At 42.0% G+C, this 18,227-nt stretch overlaps 1 protein-coding gene across 1 annotated transcript in view; it reads right to left on the bottom strand.

The window, feature by feature from the left end:
• Positions 1 to 16,928, bottom strand: part of TAPT1 (transmembrane anterior posterior transformation 1) — a 92,183-nt gene extending 75,255 nt beyond the window's left edge. Inside the window, exons 1-2 of the mRNA XM_065404999.1 lie at positions 16,700 to 16,928; positions 2,142 to 2,272 (exon numbers count right to left, since the gene is read on the bottom strand). Coding sequence (XP_065261071.1) covers positions 2,142 to 2,272; positions 16,700 to 16,928 — 360 coding nt within the window. The remainder of the gene's footprint in view (positions 1 to 2,141; positions 2,273 to 16,699) is intronic.
• Positions 16,929 to 18,227: the final 1,299 nt, after the last annotated feature.

The following is an 18,227-nucleotide window of genomic DNA, read 5'->3' as shown; positions in this document are numbered from 1 at the left end:
AGAGGGCTAGCACAAGCCCTACCAGAAGCAAGTCTGTCGTCACAGACTGTGTAGATATACGCAGTGCTTTCTCTTTTTTCCTGGTCAAACTTTAATCCCTCCTCACCCCTCAGCTCTCTCTGGCTGTTGGAAGGGAGCAACAGTATTCTCTCCCCCAGTCACTTTCCTAATGTGAGTTGTTTACGTCTTCACTGTTCACTCTTGGCTGTATGAATAATATCTGAGAATGTCTCTAAATGTAATTATGCTCATGTGCAATTCAAGCCTATGACCTAACTTAAAAATGAAATGGAACTACATACTGTTCCAGCATCACAAGAATCTGAGGAGAGAAAAGCCAGCTGCTAAGAGACATCACAGTTTAACCTAGACTTGGAGAGAAATATATAGCTTTCTTCTCCATATATGATATAGCTTTGCTTAAGGCAAATGAGTGATCACAGAAATATAGTGGGTAATGAGGAGATCAGTATTAAAAGGTGCTGATGTCATTAGTCCAAAAACATCACCTTACTAAGTAGCTAAAAAAGGAAACAGTAAGGGAATAAGGGAGACTGGCATGGTTAAACAGGCAGTTTACACACTTATGCTCATACTTTTGCATGTTTGGGTTTCTTTTAAGTTTAACCTTAGCACAGTATTTCTTTGCTTTTTAACGTTGTTGCTAACCACTATTCTAAGAACTTTTACCCTTAAATTACTGATATGTAATCTGAATTTTAGTTTCATCTTCTAGGTGATCTGCAAAGAACTTTCGAAAAACTGGAATTCTGCCCTTTTTTTGTTTATGATATATAAAAGATTTTTAAAAATTATGCCAAGTTTGGTATGCCCTGTTTTTTCTAGAGGACATCCAGGTGATCTCAGGAATATTTATTGTGAACTCCAACAATTTAGATGAAAGAGATTTGAGTGCTGAATCTTTAACAAAATTTCATTTATTTAAATATTTGTCAGTCACTGGTAGTAAATAGGGGCCAACAGAAATATGAAAACAGAATTTTGTACAGTTGGACAAATAAAGATTTCCCTTCAACTGCTCAATTTTCATTCTTGGGATGTCATTATTTCACTCTAGCAGATCTTGGGAGATGCACAAGAAGAAAAAGAATGGCCCTCAATCTCTTCTGCTACTCCTCTCTACCTATAAGAGGTGCTCAGGAGCAAACACTCATAAGGAAGTTGAGAAAGCAGGAACCCAGCAAAGCCTCCTTTTTTCTACACTCTGTGCAGGAGATTTGGAGCGTAAACAATCTCTTCCCTTAGCTGTCACCTGCTTCCCAACTTGGTGCCTGGGGCTGCCTGCAAGCCATAGTTACTGTAGCAGGTTCTGATCTTGCTATTTAAAAAATTATAAACTAAAATTTGATCGCATGCAGCAGATGCTAATTAGATGACTTCAGTGAATTAAATTTACCTTACTCTTTTTTGGGGGGGCTACAGAGTGACAAAACAATTTGAAGACTTTCTGAACACACCATTATGTCAGATCAGGAATCCTTTTCCCTAATTTATTTTAAATTTGGCCAAAAATTTTTTTCCCTAGGCCCCAGACTATCAATTGTGAAGATTTGGGGGGGGGGGGGGGGGGGAGGGGCGGACCTCATGAAAATTCAACTACATTGTTATTAATGGAGTATCCAGCCACAGTGCCATACTTTTAAAGAGCTGGTATCATTTTCACCCCAATATGCTTTTAGATTAGGAAGGGCTTTTAAAAAAAACAAAACAAAAAACGACACTGGTGTTTTACTGTAAAAGCAGAAGTGAATTTTGGGATCAAATGCATTTTCTCCAATACCTGCTTTCATTTTCTGATTGCAAGTAGCAGATGAATTTTGTTTCATTTGTTGATGCTCGGGACTTGCAATTAGGTTAGTTCAATTGCCTTCTATCTTCTGCTAATGATATCATCAGCATGTGACCACCACCCACAGACTGCAAGGTGGAATCAGAGGGAGGAGGAGCAGCAGCAAGTTTGATCACAAAATAATAAATTAACTACCACCACAACTGGGGTTTATAAACAAAGCTCTTAATTTAAAAATATGTTTTGAAGAATTAAATGACTCTAAATACCTTAACATGACAGCCATGGTTTGAATGTGTAAACCAAAATAAACATCTTAAGAATACTTCACCTTTTCCAATTCTCTTGGTATTCGCATACATGTGTATACTCGCTCTCGCCGTTCTGTGTATTTTGCTTCATTATGTTCAAGGAAGTAACCTCTTGTTAGTTCAGCACTGATGAACCTCAGCAATGAAAGGTCTGCACAGAGGAAAACATATAAAAATAAGTAAAACCTGTACAGAAGACATATCAAACATTAACTCCTAGCGTGGACACAGTTTATTCAGGCAACTCTGATTTTATCTGCATGGCTTATTCCAGCCCCTGAGTAAAATAAGCTATATTTGCAAAGTGCAGTTTTGCTGGTATAACTGCATCTACACTAGGTACTTTTGGTGGCACAGCTAGGTCAGTGAGAGATCACACCTCATCACACCCTTGACAGGCACAGCTATGATAGCAAAAGCTTGTAGTGTAGACCTGGCCTTAGTCTAAGAAATTTCTAAAACAAGTGTAGTGTTATTGAAAGCTTTCAAATATTTAATATTTTCCTTCTCAGAGACACTGACAGTTTGTTCTTCATGCTTTATTAAAATCTTGGCTGATACCCATATTAAAATGTTCATAAATACATGACCAATTAATTCAATGCACAAAAATTATCACCACAAATCAGACATACTTGCGACCATTTGAAGAAACCCAGACCTCTCAGTGGCACATAGATCTGATATAGCAATGATAAGAGCAGTTTTTGGTTTTTTTAAATGTGGTACAAACATTCACAGTAACTTCTGTTTTGATGGCATGTAGTAGTACTCAACACTTTTTGGAAGCATTTCCTCTTCTGATTATGTGAATTCATAGATTCCAAGGCCAGATGGGACCATTGTGATCATCTACTCAGACTTCCTGAATAACACAGGGCATAAAACTTCCCTATAGACTTAGGCTGGTCTACATTACAAAGTTAGGCTGACCTAAGTTGCTTTGCTTCGACCTATTTGTGCACGTCTATGCTCCAATTTGTCTTTGGCCAATGTAAGTGCCCTATTGCAGTAACACACTACAATCACTTCCCTGAACGACATAGAGACAACTGAAATTGACGCAGTGCGAGTGTATACACTGCATGACCTGTGTCACCTCAAACAGTCCTCCAGCAGTTGTCCCACAATGCCCCATTCCCTGCAGCAGTGACCACTCTAGTCACAATTTTATACTCCACTGCCGGGGTTACAGAGACCGGAAGCCACCATCCCCTTTAAAATTCCCTGCATGTTTTTGAAGTGACTTCCTAATTGCCCACGTTGGCAAGCACACCTACCAGCTTGCCCTCGTTGTGTGCAACGGCCCAAACAACCATGCCAGCTCCATGTGCTAGAAGTGCTTCTGCCTGGACTAGACAGGAAGTATTAGATCTCCTGGGCCTGCAGGGACAAGAGACTGTGCAACAACAGCTAAGGACCAGCCATACAAACACAGACCTTTAAGATCATATTGCACGAGGGATGCACCAAGGGGTATGACAGGGGACAGCAGCACTGCCATATTAAAGTGAAGGGACTTTGCCAGGGGGCGCAATAATAGATCTGGTGCTACACCGCAGACCAGCAGCTTCTACAAGGAACTGTATGTCATATTTGGCAGAGATCCTACCAGCACCCTAAAGACCGTTGTGGATACCTCAGAGGAGCTTGAGACTGAGACCATTGCCACGAACAATGAGGAGGAGGAGGAGGAAGATGCAGCAGAGGACTCGAGCCATGCCACGAGCCAGGCCCTGTTTGACACAGTATAGCCAGTCCCATCAGGTGAGCATGGATGAGCATGCATTTTTCCTTACAAAGTTTAAATTTAAAGATGTTGCTAGTTATCACGAGAAAGGTACAGACTTTTCATTGTTTTATTCATACAAGAAGAGGAAGAGATACCAAAGCAGAGGTAGAATTGGCATCTGTTTTTCATTCCCCTGTTGGATTGCTGGGGGTGGGGGGTGGAGATGAGAAGGAAGCTGCGCAGGACTCCGACTATGTGTCTATGTATGTCCTTTTTAGTCTCCCGAGAGATGTTGGTGAAAGTTTCATGGAGGTACTCTGCAATCCTCTCCTGAAGTTTTCTAGGGTCGGCTGCTTTATTTCCTCTACCACAGTAGGACGCTTTCCCATGCCGCTCTGTGATGAGTTAGACTGTCATCACTGTAGTAAATGGGCTAGTGGCATATGGGCCCGGGCGGCTTCAGGACACCAGTAGCATCTGTGTTCTCTGTGCCATTGTGACCCTCAGGAGTGAGATATCAGCTAAAATCACCACTACCTATGGAAAACAGTGCTAATATTCAGTGCCATTACCCCATGCTCGTATGCATGGAATAGGGACTGAAATTTTATAGCTTCATGCAACAGAAAATTCTCCCATGGTGGGCCATACCCACCATGGCTGAGGCTGGAGAGCGGTGCTGTACTGAGGTGGTCCAAAGCTGAAACGTCAATAAGCATTTCCTATCTGAAGCATTTATGAGACTATGGAAAGGGAGTTTTGAAACTAATCTTTCCCTTTCCCTCTCCATGCCTGCAGAACATCTGACCCTGATAAGGAGAGAGAAGAGGACTAGAGAGGATACGGTCTGTGGGATCCTGCAAGTCAGTGCTGCATCGGACCATGAACAAAGGGCTTGGAGGCCCAATATGACTGACAGCATGGAGAAAGGCAGAGAGGATAGGTGAAAGGCTCAGAGTTCCAGAAGGAAAGGAGAAGGAAATGCAACAGGAAATAATGTGTCTTCTCAAGCAACAAACCCAATGCTGTAGACCCTGGTTGACCTATAGGTCCCCAAATCCCAGACTTTCCACCCACTGCAAATATTTGAAATCTCCATGGTTACTGCTCCCTATACCCTGCAACATACTACGTACATCGTATCACAGGTCACATCCTTACCCTACCACTCCATGCCAGGGACACCAAGGAAAACCACAGCTCTACCTACTCTGACATGAAAAAAACAGTTTTTGTACTTGTAGCCAACGACTAAATCCTAATTTTAAAGTTTCACTCTGTTAATTTAAATAAAATAAAATATTTTAAATAAATTGTATTATATTGCCTTTTTTTTTGCATATACTGTTTTTCCAACTCAATAAAGTTGTTGTTTTTGGAGAATGAAGTTGTCTTTATTAGTTCACAACTAATATTTCAGAATGCACAACAGTACCCAAAGCAAAGAGCACTTGTAAATGCACAACAAGCACCACATAATTCTTGGTTCAGGAAAATACCCAGTCATATTTATAAATGTAAAGCAAGCACTACGCGATTTTTAGCAGCACTCAAATCTCCAGGCCCACAAAACACTACTGTGGATGACCGTTAGAATGCTCTTTCAAAGTCTCTCTCACCTGTATAGCTCCACATTGAGCTCTTGTAATGGCCCTTGCATCTGACTGTTCAAATTCAACAGACAGCCGCTCTATCTCTGCCCTCAACTTGGCAACAGCTTTTCTCCCTTTGCCTCACAAATATTATGCAAGCAAATGCACGGATATGAAAGATTTTGAGCTGCTCTATTCTGTTTCCTAAGCACAGCACTGAAAACATTGACTTGCCACCATTAACTGAAAAATAAGAGAAGAACTAAAATAAAATTAACTAGGTTGGTAAGAAATAGGGTGGCAACAGCAGGCCTTAGCATTAGGATGCATAAATTAACAATTGGATACAGATTAAAAGGGATGAGGTAATTGTTTACAGTTTAATAGTTTTGGTAAATTGGTGTGAGTAAAATGTTGGCACACAGCCAAGAAGAGTGAAATAGCAGTTTTTGGGTTCCCCTATGGCTAGCATGTTGGCAGGCAGACAAATGAGACTTTGGCCAAGTAAAGGTCACTCCAACACTGCAGGGAGAGGTCAGTCAGGCATACTCCTCCAAAACTAGGTGAGGGTCACCAGAGCATAAAAGTAAACAGACCATAATACTAAGACTTATTATGTAACAGCTTTGATTGACAGTTAGATTTAGCAGTTGTGATTGGACTAAGTACAGACCAATCAGAAAGGGTCTAAATTTGATTGGAGGATAAGGAAGGAGTGAAAGAATAACCAATCAGAGCAGGCCAAAATATGAATATAAGGCAGACAGTCAGCAGGCAAAAGTGTGTGGTTGTCAATCAGTTGAATGGTCAGGAGCAGCGAGAAGCAGCAGCAGCACTGCTGGGACAGAGCAGAAGGACCTTGACAGAGCAGAAGAAGAGACGCCTACAGAGAATAAGCATGCTAGCTATAGTGTAAATGTAGAATAAAAATAGGATTAATAAATATGTGTGTATGTATGTTTGGGTTAATAAAGGTGTGTGTTTGTGTTATGAACGTTATATCGTTCTATATGTATAAAGTTTACGGGCTTTTCTACACTACCGCTTAAGTTGATATAACTTACGCTGCTCAGGGGTGTGAAAAACCCACTCCCCTGAGCAACGCAAGTTACATCGACTTAAAACGCTGTCCAGACTGCGCTATGTCAGCAGGAGATGCACTCCCACCAACATAGCTTCTGCCTCTCATTGAGGTGAAGTAATAATGCCGACAAGAGAGTGCTCTCCCATCAGCACAGTGCATCTATACCAGGCACTACAGCAGTGAAGCTGATGTAGCACAGTAGTGTAGACTTGCCTTAGATACAAGATTGCTGTCAGTGACTGCAGGTGACTGATCACCACATGCATAATACAGTCACTTAGTATTGCTTTAACTATATGTTTATGGTTCAGGTACTTTTAACCTGACCCTAAGATTGTGCTAATGGATTTATGTTTTGATTTATGTTTAGATTAATTGGATCAGGGAAAATTGGTAAAATAAAGAAAATACTTTGTTTTGGAAAGTGTACTGCCTGGATGTCAATTCTTTGAGTGGAGGGCTGTATCAGTGTCCTCCCATAGGTAAACAGATCTAGTCTGTTCTGAGGAGTTTCCTGAAGGGTATAGGGAGATTCTTGGTAAACCTTGGCAATTTCACTAGGGCAGCTCCCCTCCTTTCACCTTGCAGGAACAGATTAATAAATCAGCATCTGGGGAACCTGAAAATAACAAATAGAAGGGCTACTCTGGAATCCCTGAGTCTGTTCTTGGGGTAAATGTACAGCTTCATAAGCCAGCAGAAAGGGGTAGGCTAGGCGCCCCCAGAATAGCTATTGACATTTCAATATCACCATTGGTAATCTGTTGGTCAGGAAAGAACATCCCTGCTTGCAGCTTTCTGAATAGTCCTATGTTCTTAAAGATGCAAGCGCCAGGCACCTTCCCTGACCAACCCACACTGATATCAGTGAAGTGTTCCCAGTGATCCACCAATGCTTGCATAACCATAGAAAAGTAGCCCTTTCTGTTGATGTACTTGGTGGCAAGGTGGACTAGGGCCAAAATATGGATATGCATTCCATCTATCCCCCACTGCAGTTTGGGAACCCCACTGCTAAAAGTCCTCCACCAGAGTTAGTCCTGCATAGCAGGAGATGATTAATGGTGCTATACACTTGCACGCGCGCGTACGCACACACACACACCATGGATTTTTCTACTCCAAAATGATTTCCAACTGACGGGTAGCAATCCAGCACTGCAAGCTTCCAGAGTGTGATCACCAGTCCCTTCTCCCCTATCAGTGCAGTTCTCATTCTGCACTAGAGAACTGAGCTGAGCTTGGCACACAGAGCCAGGAATGTGGCTTTCATGTTCAAAAGTTCCGCAGCCACCACTCATCATCCCAAGCTTGCATTACAATGCAATCCCACCAGTCAATGCTCATTTTTCAGGCTCCATCATCTGCAGTTGCTCTGTAAACACCAACAACCTTGAATTCTTTTTCATCTGTCCCTTAGAAAATTGTTGTCTAAGAAATCATCATGGCCCCCATTGCTGCAGTATTTCCCAAGGATCTGCAAATACAGGAGAATCGTGTCCTGTATTTGCAACATTTATGAGAATAGTGAATAGCCTTGGAGGCTTTATGCATCTGTCAGAGATGGCAGACATCAAAAAGTCCCATGCAGATGTGTGTAACTTTTTAAAAAAAGATGAGAAAATTATGGGACATGGACGGGGATAGTTGCATGCTGGGAACTTGACTTGTGGCTCCCAGAAATACCTGGTAAGTCATTTCTATTTCATAACACATTGTAAACATTTCCCAAAAAGGGAGCAAGCCAGATTGTGGCACGTAGCACACTGGGATACCTTCCTGTGGTGTACCACACTTTGCATTAATACAAGCACTCTTGGTGAGTATGCACAGTGCTGGCCCATGCAGCCAAGTATGCATGTGACTGTGAAATACACAAACTTCAGTGGCTGTGCGCCAATGTAACTTGCATTGACCAAAGTTTGTAGTGTAGACACAGGCAAGGCATTAAACGTAGCACTTCCTTTACAAGCATTATTCCAGTATTTCCCAAATTTTTCATGCTGAGCATCAGGAAAACGAAACCAATTGCAGCCCCATCCCTGTCTCTGCAACCCTGCCATGTGTGCATACAGCCTACACACCTTAATTTATACATCTTCCACCTTCTTGCTCTACTTTACTAAATGAAAGCGTAGATAATGATACTTCTCCTTTCTTATACTTTGAAGAGAGGCGAAAGAGTTAACAATGTTGACATTTAAGATATCACCACTGGCACCTGAATTAGTACCCATTGAAACGAAAGGGGCAATTCACACCACAGAGCTATTGTTTCTGGCTCTCTACAAATTCAGGGCAGGTCTACTCTTAAAACGCTGCACCAGTGCAGCTGTGCCACTGTAGCGCTTCAGTGAAGATGCTACTATCCGAGAGGAGAGTTTCTTCTGTCGGTGTAGTTAAATCTCTCTCAGATAGAGGCAGTAGCTATGCTGATGGGAGAAGCCCTTCCATCTATGTAACGCTATCTACACCGGGGGGGTTAGGTCAGTATAACTGTGTCACTCAGGGATGTGGATTTTTCACCCCTGAGTGGCATAGTTATACAGATGTAAGTTTATAGTGTAAACGTGGCTTCAGGTATTGGTTATAAACTTCATATTCTGAAGGTTTTCTTTGCAACAATAACAGCTATACTTTTTTTTTTTTTTTAAATGAAAGCTGACACTTTGGTGAAGAATAGAGAGGTCTATCTATGCCCGCCACTGGCTTGTCCTTCACCTTGGCCAAGTGAGGCCTGGTATATGCTTAAAATATAGGTTGAGCCAGCTACAGTGTGAAAAATCCACACTCCTGAGAGCTGTAGTTATGCCGACCTATTCCCTGGTGTAGACACAGCTAGGTCAATGGAAGGATATTTCCATTGACCCAGCTACTCTTGCTCCGGGAGATGGTGTTCCTACACCGACAGAAAAACCCCTTCCATTGGTGTAGGCTGTGTCTACATTATGGGACTATGCCAGCAGAGCTATGGCACTATAGCTATGCTGTTATAGTCATTATAGCATAGACATGGCCTGAGACATGCCCCACAAGTTGGGAAACACTGCATTAATCAATCCTCGTGTCTGAGGCAGAAAATTACCACCACCACTTAAACAGCGAAACACAGGTTAAATCCCCTGCCCAAGATCACAGAAGCAAATCAGGGGCAGAGTGTATAAGAACTCCAGGTCCTGGGCTCTGATAACTAGGTCACATTGCCATGGACATCAATCTATACTTGTTTCCACAGTTTGGGTAAGAGTTTTTAAAACAAGTGTTTGACAGGCATTAAAACAACACAATTCAACCCACAAAATTAAATCTTAGGCTAATCAGATCATTTTCTATATCATTAAGACCAATTCCCTATATTTCAATGGTGATAAAACAAATGTGCAAGATAGTGGTTAACAGGATAAGGAAACTGTACCTACAAATCATGGAAGTGGTAGCATCAATGTGGCAACTACTCTCAGGATGGAATGTTCCTTTTAGCTTAAACCCGTAATGGAATGGAACGCCATCTAAAAACAATATAGCATTTCTTTCAGTTTAAGAACAGCAAAAGCCATTGTTTCAATTGAAAACTTTCAGTGGCTTGAATTTCATCTTTATTGCAGGATGGAGAAAGAGAGAAAATCTGCCCCCATTCTTTCAATGGAGAGATTCAAATATTTTAACAGGGAGGGTATTTTAAGGTTTCCTGTTCTTTTGGGTTGTTTGGTGAGTTAACTGATCAGTGGAACATTAGACTTAAAAAAATAAAATAAAATAAAAATCACATGTGTCTGGAAATATTGTACCTACTATTGCTACAAACAACTCCTTGAATTCCTGTAGCTGAAAGATTAGAGAAAAATATTTATCAGGGGGATTAAGGGGCAAGTGTAGCACGTGAAATTAAACACATTTTTTCCTCCACTTGACTAACTTTCAAGCTGACATTCTCCCTTTAAGCAATTTGCTTTCAATTTTCTCTCTCCACAACTCTCACCATCCCTAAAATCTGCTTCTGGGTCCCCAAACCTGTGATTCCTTTCGGAACTGAGAGGGGGATCCACATCTCCTGGTGCTCTCATCCCAACCTCATATACGTACAAAGTTTCTGAGCAGAACACTGAAGGAAGATGGGTTTTATAAGACCGCATCTTCCTTTAGTGCTCCATTGTGGAGCCTAATAGGAATATAGGACTGGAGTCAAGTCCGGGCCCGTCATATAATCCCACTGATAAATTTATCAAGATCCATCTTAAAACTAGTTAGATTGTTTGTTCCCACTACTCCTGTTGGTAGGCTGTTTCAGAGCCTGTGATGGTTAGAAAATTTGTAACTTCGAGCCTAAAAATGTCCCACTTCATGGCCACCCCAGTTCTGCCCCATCCATCTGCATCAATTGTAGTCTGGACTAGGACAGCAGTGCCTTCAGAGTTTGGCCTACTGAACTGGGGATTTAGTTCCATCCTCAATGAGTTCATCAATCAATAAGGTCCGTAACTGATGATTTGAGAGCAGGAATAATTTGAGAAATAGTGCTCTCACCCAGGGCTTTATATTGCCACTGATTGGTCAAAGTACTGAGGACAGTCAGAGATGAAGTCCCAGCTCAGTAAATCCAATTGCACAGTAGGAATCTCATAACTGAAAAGAACATTTATGGAGGCATCATTAAAAATGTGCAATCCTGGGAAATAAGCAAATTTAAAGACCTATTTTTAAATGTGACAGCCTAGATTTTCTGTGCTACCATCCAAAGAAGCTAATAAGCAAGGTCATTAGTAAAAAATATTTGATGCTACCAGTTGTTGACCTGGGTTGGAATGCTTGAACCTTGACAAAGAAGACATTGGAAAAGCTGCAGAGTTGACTTCCTCAGTCTCTAAAAGATGAAGTCAGGGATTCTTCACACTAGGAGCATCTCCTCCCATCTGCAAGAATATGTTATGTGTAAACTCATCCAGCCCAAGAGAAGAAGAGACACACCCCTGTCAAGGTTGAGGCACTTTGGTAGGCCAGCAAGAAGAGATTTATCCTATTCTATACCAGTTACTGTCAACAGATACTTAGGCTAGAAGAGAACTCTGTAATAATGTAGTCTGACCTCCTGCATAACACAGGCCATAGACTACTTCCCTTTCTTCGTCGGGTAGATATTAAACAGATGCTTTAGACACCCTGATAAAATATATATTTTGATCCACTGAAACATCAGACTGTGCTATTCCTGCCTGAACTCCTGTAACATAATCTCACCATGATTGGTAAAAATTAATTTGAGAACATTAAGATTCAGAATAAAAGCAACAATATACAACTATTATGGTCTAACTGAAATTCCAATAATACTGGAATCATTGCATAGGGACTTAAATGAGTTGAACTGAAAACTTTCTAATGCAAAAAAGGAAAGTTACTTGCCCTTTCATTTTGTTTATCTTAAGATACCATCACATAGGATTCTCACTCCTGGGTCTTAGCGTTTTTAAGATGAAAATACAGCTTTTGTATTTAATCCATGGAGGGGTGCCGTAAATGGTGAGCTACATGTACTACTGGTTATCATTAAGGCAAAGATTTTTGTCACAGATATTTTTAGTAACAGTCACAGACAGGTCACGGGCAATAAAGAAAAATTCATGGAAGCCTGTGACCTGAAAATATCTCTCTTTTTACTAAAAACATCACTGACAAAATGAGGAGCCGCTGGGCAGCTGGCTGGGAGTTCCGGGGACCCCCCCACTAGGTATTGGGCTTGGAGGTCCAGGGGCCCCCTCTGCCCGCTTAGAGCTGGGGTCCCCCTCCGCTCAAGGCAGCCAGGAACTGCGGGGTACTCCCTGTGGTGGCCAGGAGCTGTGGGGTACCCCCTGCAGCAGCTGGGATATTTGGGGTACCCCCCGCTACCCATGGCGACTCAGTCACTGATTCCGTGACTTCCGCGACCTCCATGACAAAATCTTAGCTTTAGCTATCATGCATCACCCCGCCAAGTACGAGTCTCCTCATAACATTCCAGTCTGTTCCTCCTTGCAGGAGGCAAATCTCCCAAAACAATGTAAATATAAGATAGAAATGTGCCTCAAAAATAAGCGCAAAGCATTTTGCAAGACAAAAAACCCCACTTCAACAAATACCCTCCAAACTCAGGGAAGGTGGGCAGGTGAGTGGGAATCCTGCAAGATGTTAGTTTGAGAGAAACAAAAAAATACAAGCAAGCAATTTTCCTTCTCCAAAGGTATCTATGCAGAATTCTCCCTCCCAGAAAGTAAGAAGCCTCAGGGATAGCTGAAAAGAAAATGAGAACAAATAAGCAATGAGGGCAAGGTTCACAGTTAACAAGTAGGTTTATATATATTTTAAAATCTACATCACAAGGAGGACTAAGATTCTTCTCAAAACTCAGAATCAAGCACAACATACAAGACTGTAGAATGAGCAAATGGGGGAGAGGGGCATGTAAAAATTTAGTCAACTGAAAATAATGGACATCCTAAAGCAAAACAAAACCTCTTTTGGTAAACGGGGAGAAGAACTTTTAGCTGCTTTACAGATGTCTATGATAATGGAAACATCACTAAAGCAGACTGGTGCAATAACCTTGGCTCAGGCAGAGTGACATAGCTGTCTAGTTCAGACCAAATAGGTCAAAGCAATGTGAAATGCAATCAGATAGTCATGTAGACATGGTCCTCTTGGTAACAGTATTCCCCAATGAACTAGCGTGAACTGAAAAAAGTACTTGGGTGGACTTTATAAGGGCTCTAGTCTGCTCCAAATAGGACCCCAAGGATCTTTAACATTGAGTATATAGAGAAGGGCCTCATCAAGATGGCCAGGCACGTGGATGCAGGGGGAAAATTTTGGCAGGATCATAGGCTTAAGGTGGAACTCTGACATCACCTTGGAAAGGAATCAAACTAGTCTACCACTTTATCTTTGTAAAATCTGATATACCGTGGATAAGAGACTGGGAGCCAAAACTAACGTATTTTGAAAGCTAGAGGTATTGCCATCCAGAAAATGACCTTCTGTATAAAAAACCCAAAATCATAGGAATGGAGATGAGGTTCAAAAGGAACTTTCATCAGTGTTGTCAGGACCACATCAATAATCCATTACAGAAGACCTCGACGGGGATTTTCAAGTTTATGAAGAGCTTGACAAAGGCACTGGTCTACTTTTGACTAGTTCGGGATATGCCAAAACCCAAAATATCTCCAACAGGAGTTTGGTATCACACCACCATACCTTCTCACAAAAAGCATTCTATTCCCAAGCCTTTCCCTAGGCCAAACCCTCTCCATGGGCTGAAAAAGTACCTCTTTCCTTCACAAATGCAGCCTTCTCATGATCTGAATGGTAACTACCAACTGTATGCCAGTTCTATCCTCATCCTGACTGCCTAAAATACATGCTGTGTCCCTACTGCCATTTCCCAACCTGAGGCAAGAATTGAAAACTGGCAGCAGTAGAAGGGAAAACAAGGACTCAGTGGACAAATATAGACTGAAGAACTTTGTGCTTTATTTGTTTTGAGTATAATCTCCCTCAAAATGTAAGAAGTTAAAACAGACTTTTTTAAAGGACAAAGATACTGATTTACCTAAGGTATACTGCAACATGTAGATACTCGCATGAAAAATAGAATATAAAGCACTAAGTAGAAAGGAGAAACCCATTTATAAGAATGTAAACACAACCTTATCTATGGCTCACTCTATGCTCCCATTACATATAAATTGCTCTGTCATTTCCAAAATGCCAAGCTACTACCTTCTCGTCACTTGAATCCATCTTAAACATATACTTATTTCAAAAGTCCCAGAAGTGAATCAATATGACAATACAAGCTTCAGAAAAATCAGTTATTTCCTCTTGTGGCCTCCCCAGAACATCCTGTCTACGCTAACTTGCTTATATTATAACGGAAGGAACTATTTTTAATTTTGGGAACTTGTACAATATTGAGCATATTGCTAGAGCCAGATATAAGTGAAGTTCTTTTAGTTTTTATATCTAGGTAAGTAAACATTAAGCAAAGACAGTTTATTTTATTTTTTTCTAAGTAAAGGTTTTTTTATTCTTAAAATCCATTATGAACTATTGGCTCTTATATACCTGAATTTAAATATTAGTTAATCAAAACTAATGTTAAAATATATGTTTTGTATTTTTTCTACATAGGAAAACGTTTTATAAAGATACCTAAACATATTATTTACTCAACAACCTTTTGGGTACATCAGTATAAATCCTAAAGATATCATTTCATTTCCATTTTACTATAAAAAATTCGTAATATCGTAATCAAGCGAAATCAGTAGAGTTGTGGTGATTTAACGTTAACGCAGTTTCATCAATACCACAAAGGCAAAATGATGCTATAAATCTTATGACATAACACAGTTGTCAGGAATGCGGTAGAATTTGAGGCTGATATAACACTAGTAAAGCTTGAATGGAAATAATTCAGCTTTTAGTAAACAGTTCAATTAAAATCATACCTACTCTGTTTTCTATTCTAATGTTTATTGTTATGTAAAGTTATGCTCAAATCCATAAAGCAGTAGATGAAGAGTCTCAAAGTTTGATTTCTTCTTCAAACCTGTTTTCAAAAGCCATTTTTAGCAAGGTATTATGTTAACAGTTCTAATATCACATATAATAAATATCAATATTTAGAATCTTAAGAATTAAATCAGAACTACCAACACAATAAACTACACTAAATTATTTTTTTAATTTTTTATGATAAAAGATTTATCTATTTCTTCTAAAGATGACAGAATACAGGACTTGGAAACATCAGCAATTCAAGTGTAAGTCTGCATACAATTGTAGCTTGATGGCAAAAATTGTTACATTTTCTTTACATTATTTTCCTCTTACAAATGGTCATTTAAACTAAATGTAGCTAAACTGAAGACCACATATAACGATGCATAATTATATTTTTGGAGGCTTATACAATATACAATACTTATATTTCGTTCTAGAGACTAAATAGATTTCTCTAATTACAATATTCTGTATTAAGCAAATTCATTTATCAAAAACTGTTTATTCAGTAAGTGTTTTCTGTGCCTCAGTGACAGAACACTGGACAAACACACCCAAATAGTTCAAAACAGTATAATAGACAAAACACAGTACCTGTCTACATCTGAATCTCTGTAAAATTAGTTTGGAATACAGTACACTATTTTGTGGAATCGTTTTCTTAGCTGAAGTCATAGCAATAAATTACCCACTGACTTCTCCTAACATTGATTTATAATACTTATCGATTACAGTTGATCTTTTTATCATTGTACACATTACATGAAAATGCCACTATTCTGGTCTCCTTTATTGAACACTACTGTAAATTTGATTTAAAGATATAAACCACTTAGATCTTTTTTAAAGGTACATCACTTACCAAGTCTAACCATAAGGAGAAAATAAGCAGATGTAACGACTAATAAGACATTGTTAACTAGTTCACAAAGACTTCTGACGTCACTTAAGCTACCACAGATGCTACATACCACCCATATTTGAACTATGTTGCACAGTTTTTAAAGTCTCTGGCCAAAATTTTCAACCATAGGTGCCTAAAATGCTCTTAAACGGATATGCAGAATTTAGGAGCTGTGGATTTACCAGACCACGTTCACTTAGTAGCCTAAAACCAAATGTAAGAGGCTGACTTTAGGCACCCACGTTTGAACACTTTTGGTCGCAGACTTTAAACAGAGTGTTTGCTGAGTGCATCAGTGAGACACTTACTATCGCAGAGTATCAGAGGGGTAGCCGTGTTAGTCTGAATCTGTAAAAAGCAACAGAGGGTCCTGTGGCACCTTTAAGACTAACAGAAATATTGGGAGCATAAGCTTTCGTGGGTAAGAACCTCACTTCTTCAGTGCTACTATCGCAGCACTCACATGACCACCGCTTTGACAGCCCGGAAACAAACTCCCTCTCTGAAAGGCCCTGCTTCAGCGCCCGCTGCTCTCGGGGTCCCGGGCTGTCTGGAAGGCTCCCCCAGTCCAGCCAGCTGGAAGGGACAGCTCCACTCCCGGCCTCCCTGGGTGGGGACCCCCCCACCCAGCACGCTCCTCACCCCCAGCCAGCCTCTCCCCTCGCTAACTTCAACCCCACCCTTCCCGGCGCCTCACCCCGAGCCCCAGCCGGGCCCCTGCCCCTCACCTGAGACGCTTCTCTTCTTTTTCCGCTCCCGGTCGCTCTCGTAGAAGCCCAGGGTTTCGGTTCGTTGCGGCGGCTGCCCGGAGCCGCCGGCAGGCAGCCAGGACTCACCGCTCGAACAGCTGCTTTTCTGCTCCCCCCTTCCCGCGTCCTGCTGCTGCTGCTCCGGGGCGCCGCCTCGCCTCCCGTCCCCGCTGCTGCCGGGAGCGGCGGCATCAGCGACGCCCGCCATGTTCGCCTCCAGCAGCGCAACAAACTCCACTACTCCGCGCCCCCAATGTGCGTCATCGCCATGCGACGCTCACGCCCGATCCTGACCGCCTCTCACGTCCCAGGGAGGGAGGAGAGAACTCCGGGCGCCATCTTGCTATAGGCAAAGCCATTGTTAACCATTTACTTTCCACGGGCCTCCTACTGAACTAGAGCTAAAGTTTCAGCTCTCTCAGGCCTCACACAAACCTGCCCAGGGCCTGAGGGGATCTGGCGCTCAATCTACTCTAGGTCCAGCTCTTTAGATGCTATTAAGTCTGGGGAGAGGATTTAATACAGAACGGACCTAATGGACCGTTCTAGCCTGGTATCCTGCGGGAAGCGGCGCGGGCGAGGGATGTGCCGGCCACGGCTTCCCGTCGCCCCCATTGTCCTGGGACTAGAGTGACTAGATAGCAAGTGTGAAAAATCGGGACGGGGTGGGGGGTAATCGGAGCCTATATAAGAAAAAGCCCCAAATATTGGGACTGTCCCTATAAAATCGGGACATCTGGTCACCCTACGTAGGACGGTGAACGGTGCTTACCCTGACGAGCCGCGTGCCAGAGGTTGCCGATCCCTGCCCTATACTATACAGATTTCATGGGGAAGACCAGCGTTTCTCAAATTTCAGGGGAGTTGTGTTATTGCCACCATTACTTCTGCGCTGCCTTCAGAGCTGGGCTGCCAGAGAGTGGTGGCTGTTGGCTGGGCGCTCAGCTCTGAAGGCAGCACCCCGCCTGCAGCAGCGCAGAATTAAGAGTGGTAATACCATACCATGCCACCCTTACTTCTGCGCTGCTGCCTTCACTGCTGAGCAACCGGAGAGTGGTGGCTGCTGACTGAGGGCCCAGCTCTGAAGGCAGCAGCGCAGAAGTAAGGGTGGCACTACCATACCATGCCATCCTTCCTTTTTCACTGCTGCTGGCAGTGGCTCTGCCTTCAGAGCTGGGCTCCCAGCCAGCAGCCTCCACTCTCCAGCTGCCCAGCTCTGAAGGCAGCACCACCGCCAGCCACGCAGAAGTAAGAGTAGCAGTACCACAACCGCTCCCCTCTACAATAACTTTGCGACACCCCCCCCCAAAAAACTCCTTTGGGCTCAGGACCCCTACAATTACAACACCATGAAATTTCAGATTTAAATAGCTGAAATCATGACATTTACTATTTTTAAAATCCTATGACTGTGAAATTGACCAAAATGGACCATTAATATGGTAGGGCCCTACCTATCTGGTATACATTTGTGAAAGTTGGTAACACTGTCAATGTTGCATGCATA

Source organism: Emys orbicularis, chromosome 5, assembly GCF_028017835.1.
Source record: "Emys orbicularis isolate rEmyOrb1 chromosome 5, rEmyOrb1.hap1, whole genome shotgun sequence".
In the NCBI taxonomy this organism is placed as follows: domain Eukaryota; kingdom Metazoa; phylum Chordata; order Testudines; family Emydidae; genus Emys; species Emys orbicularis.
The sequence above is the reverse complement of the archived record's forward strand: the minus strand, read 5'-3'. Positions and strand labels throughout refer to the sequence as shown.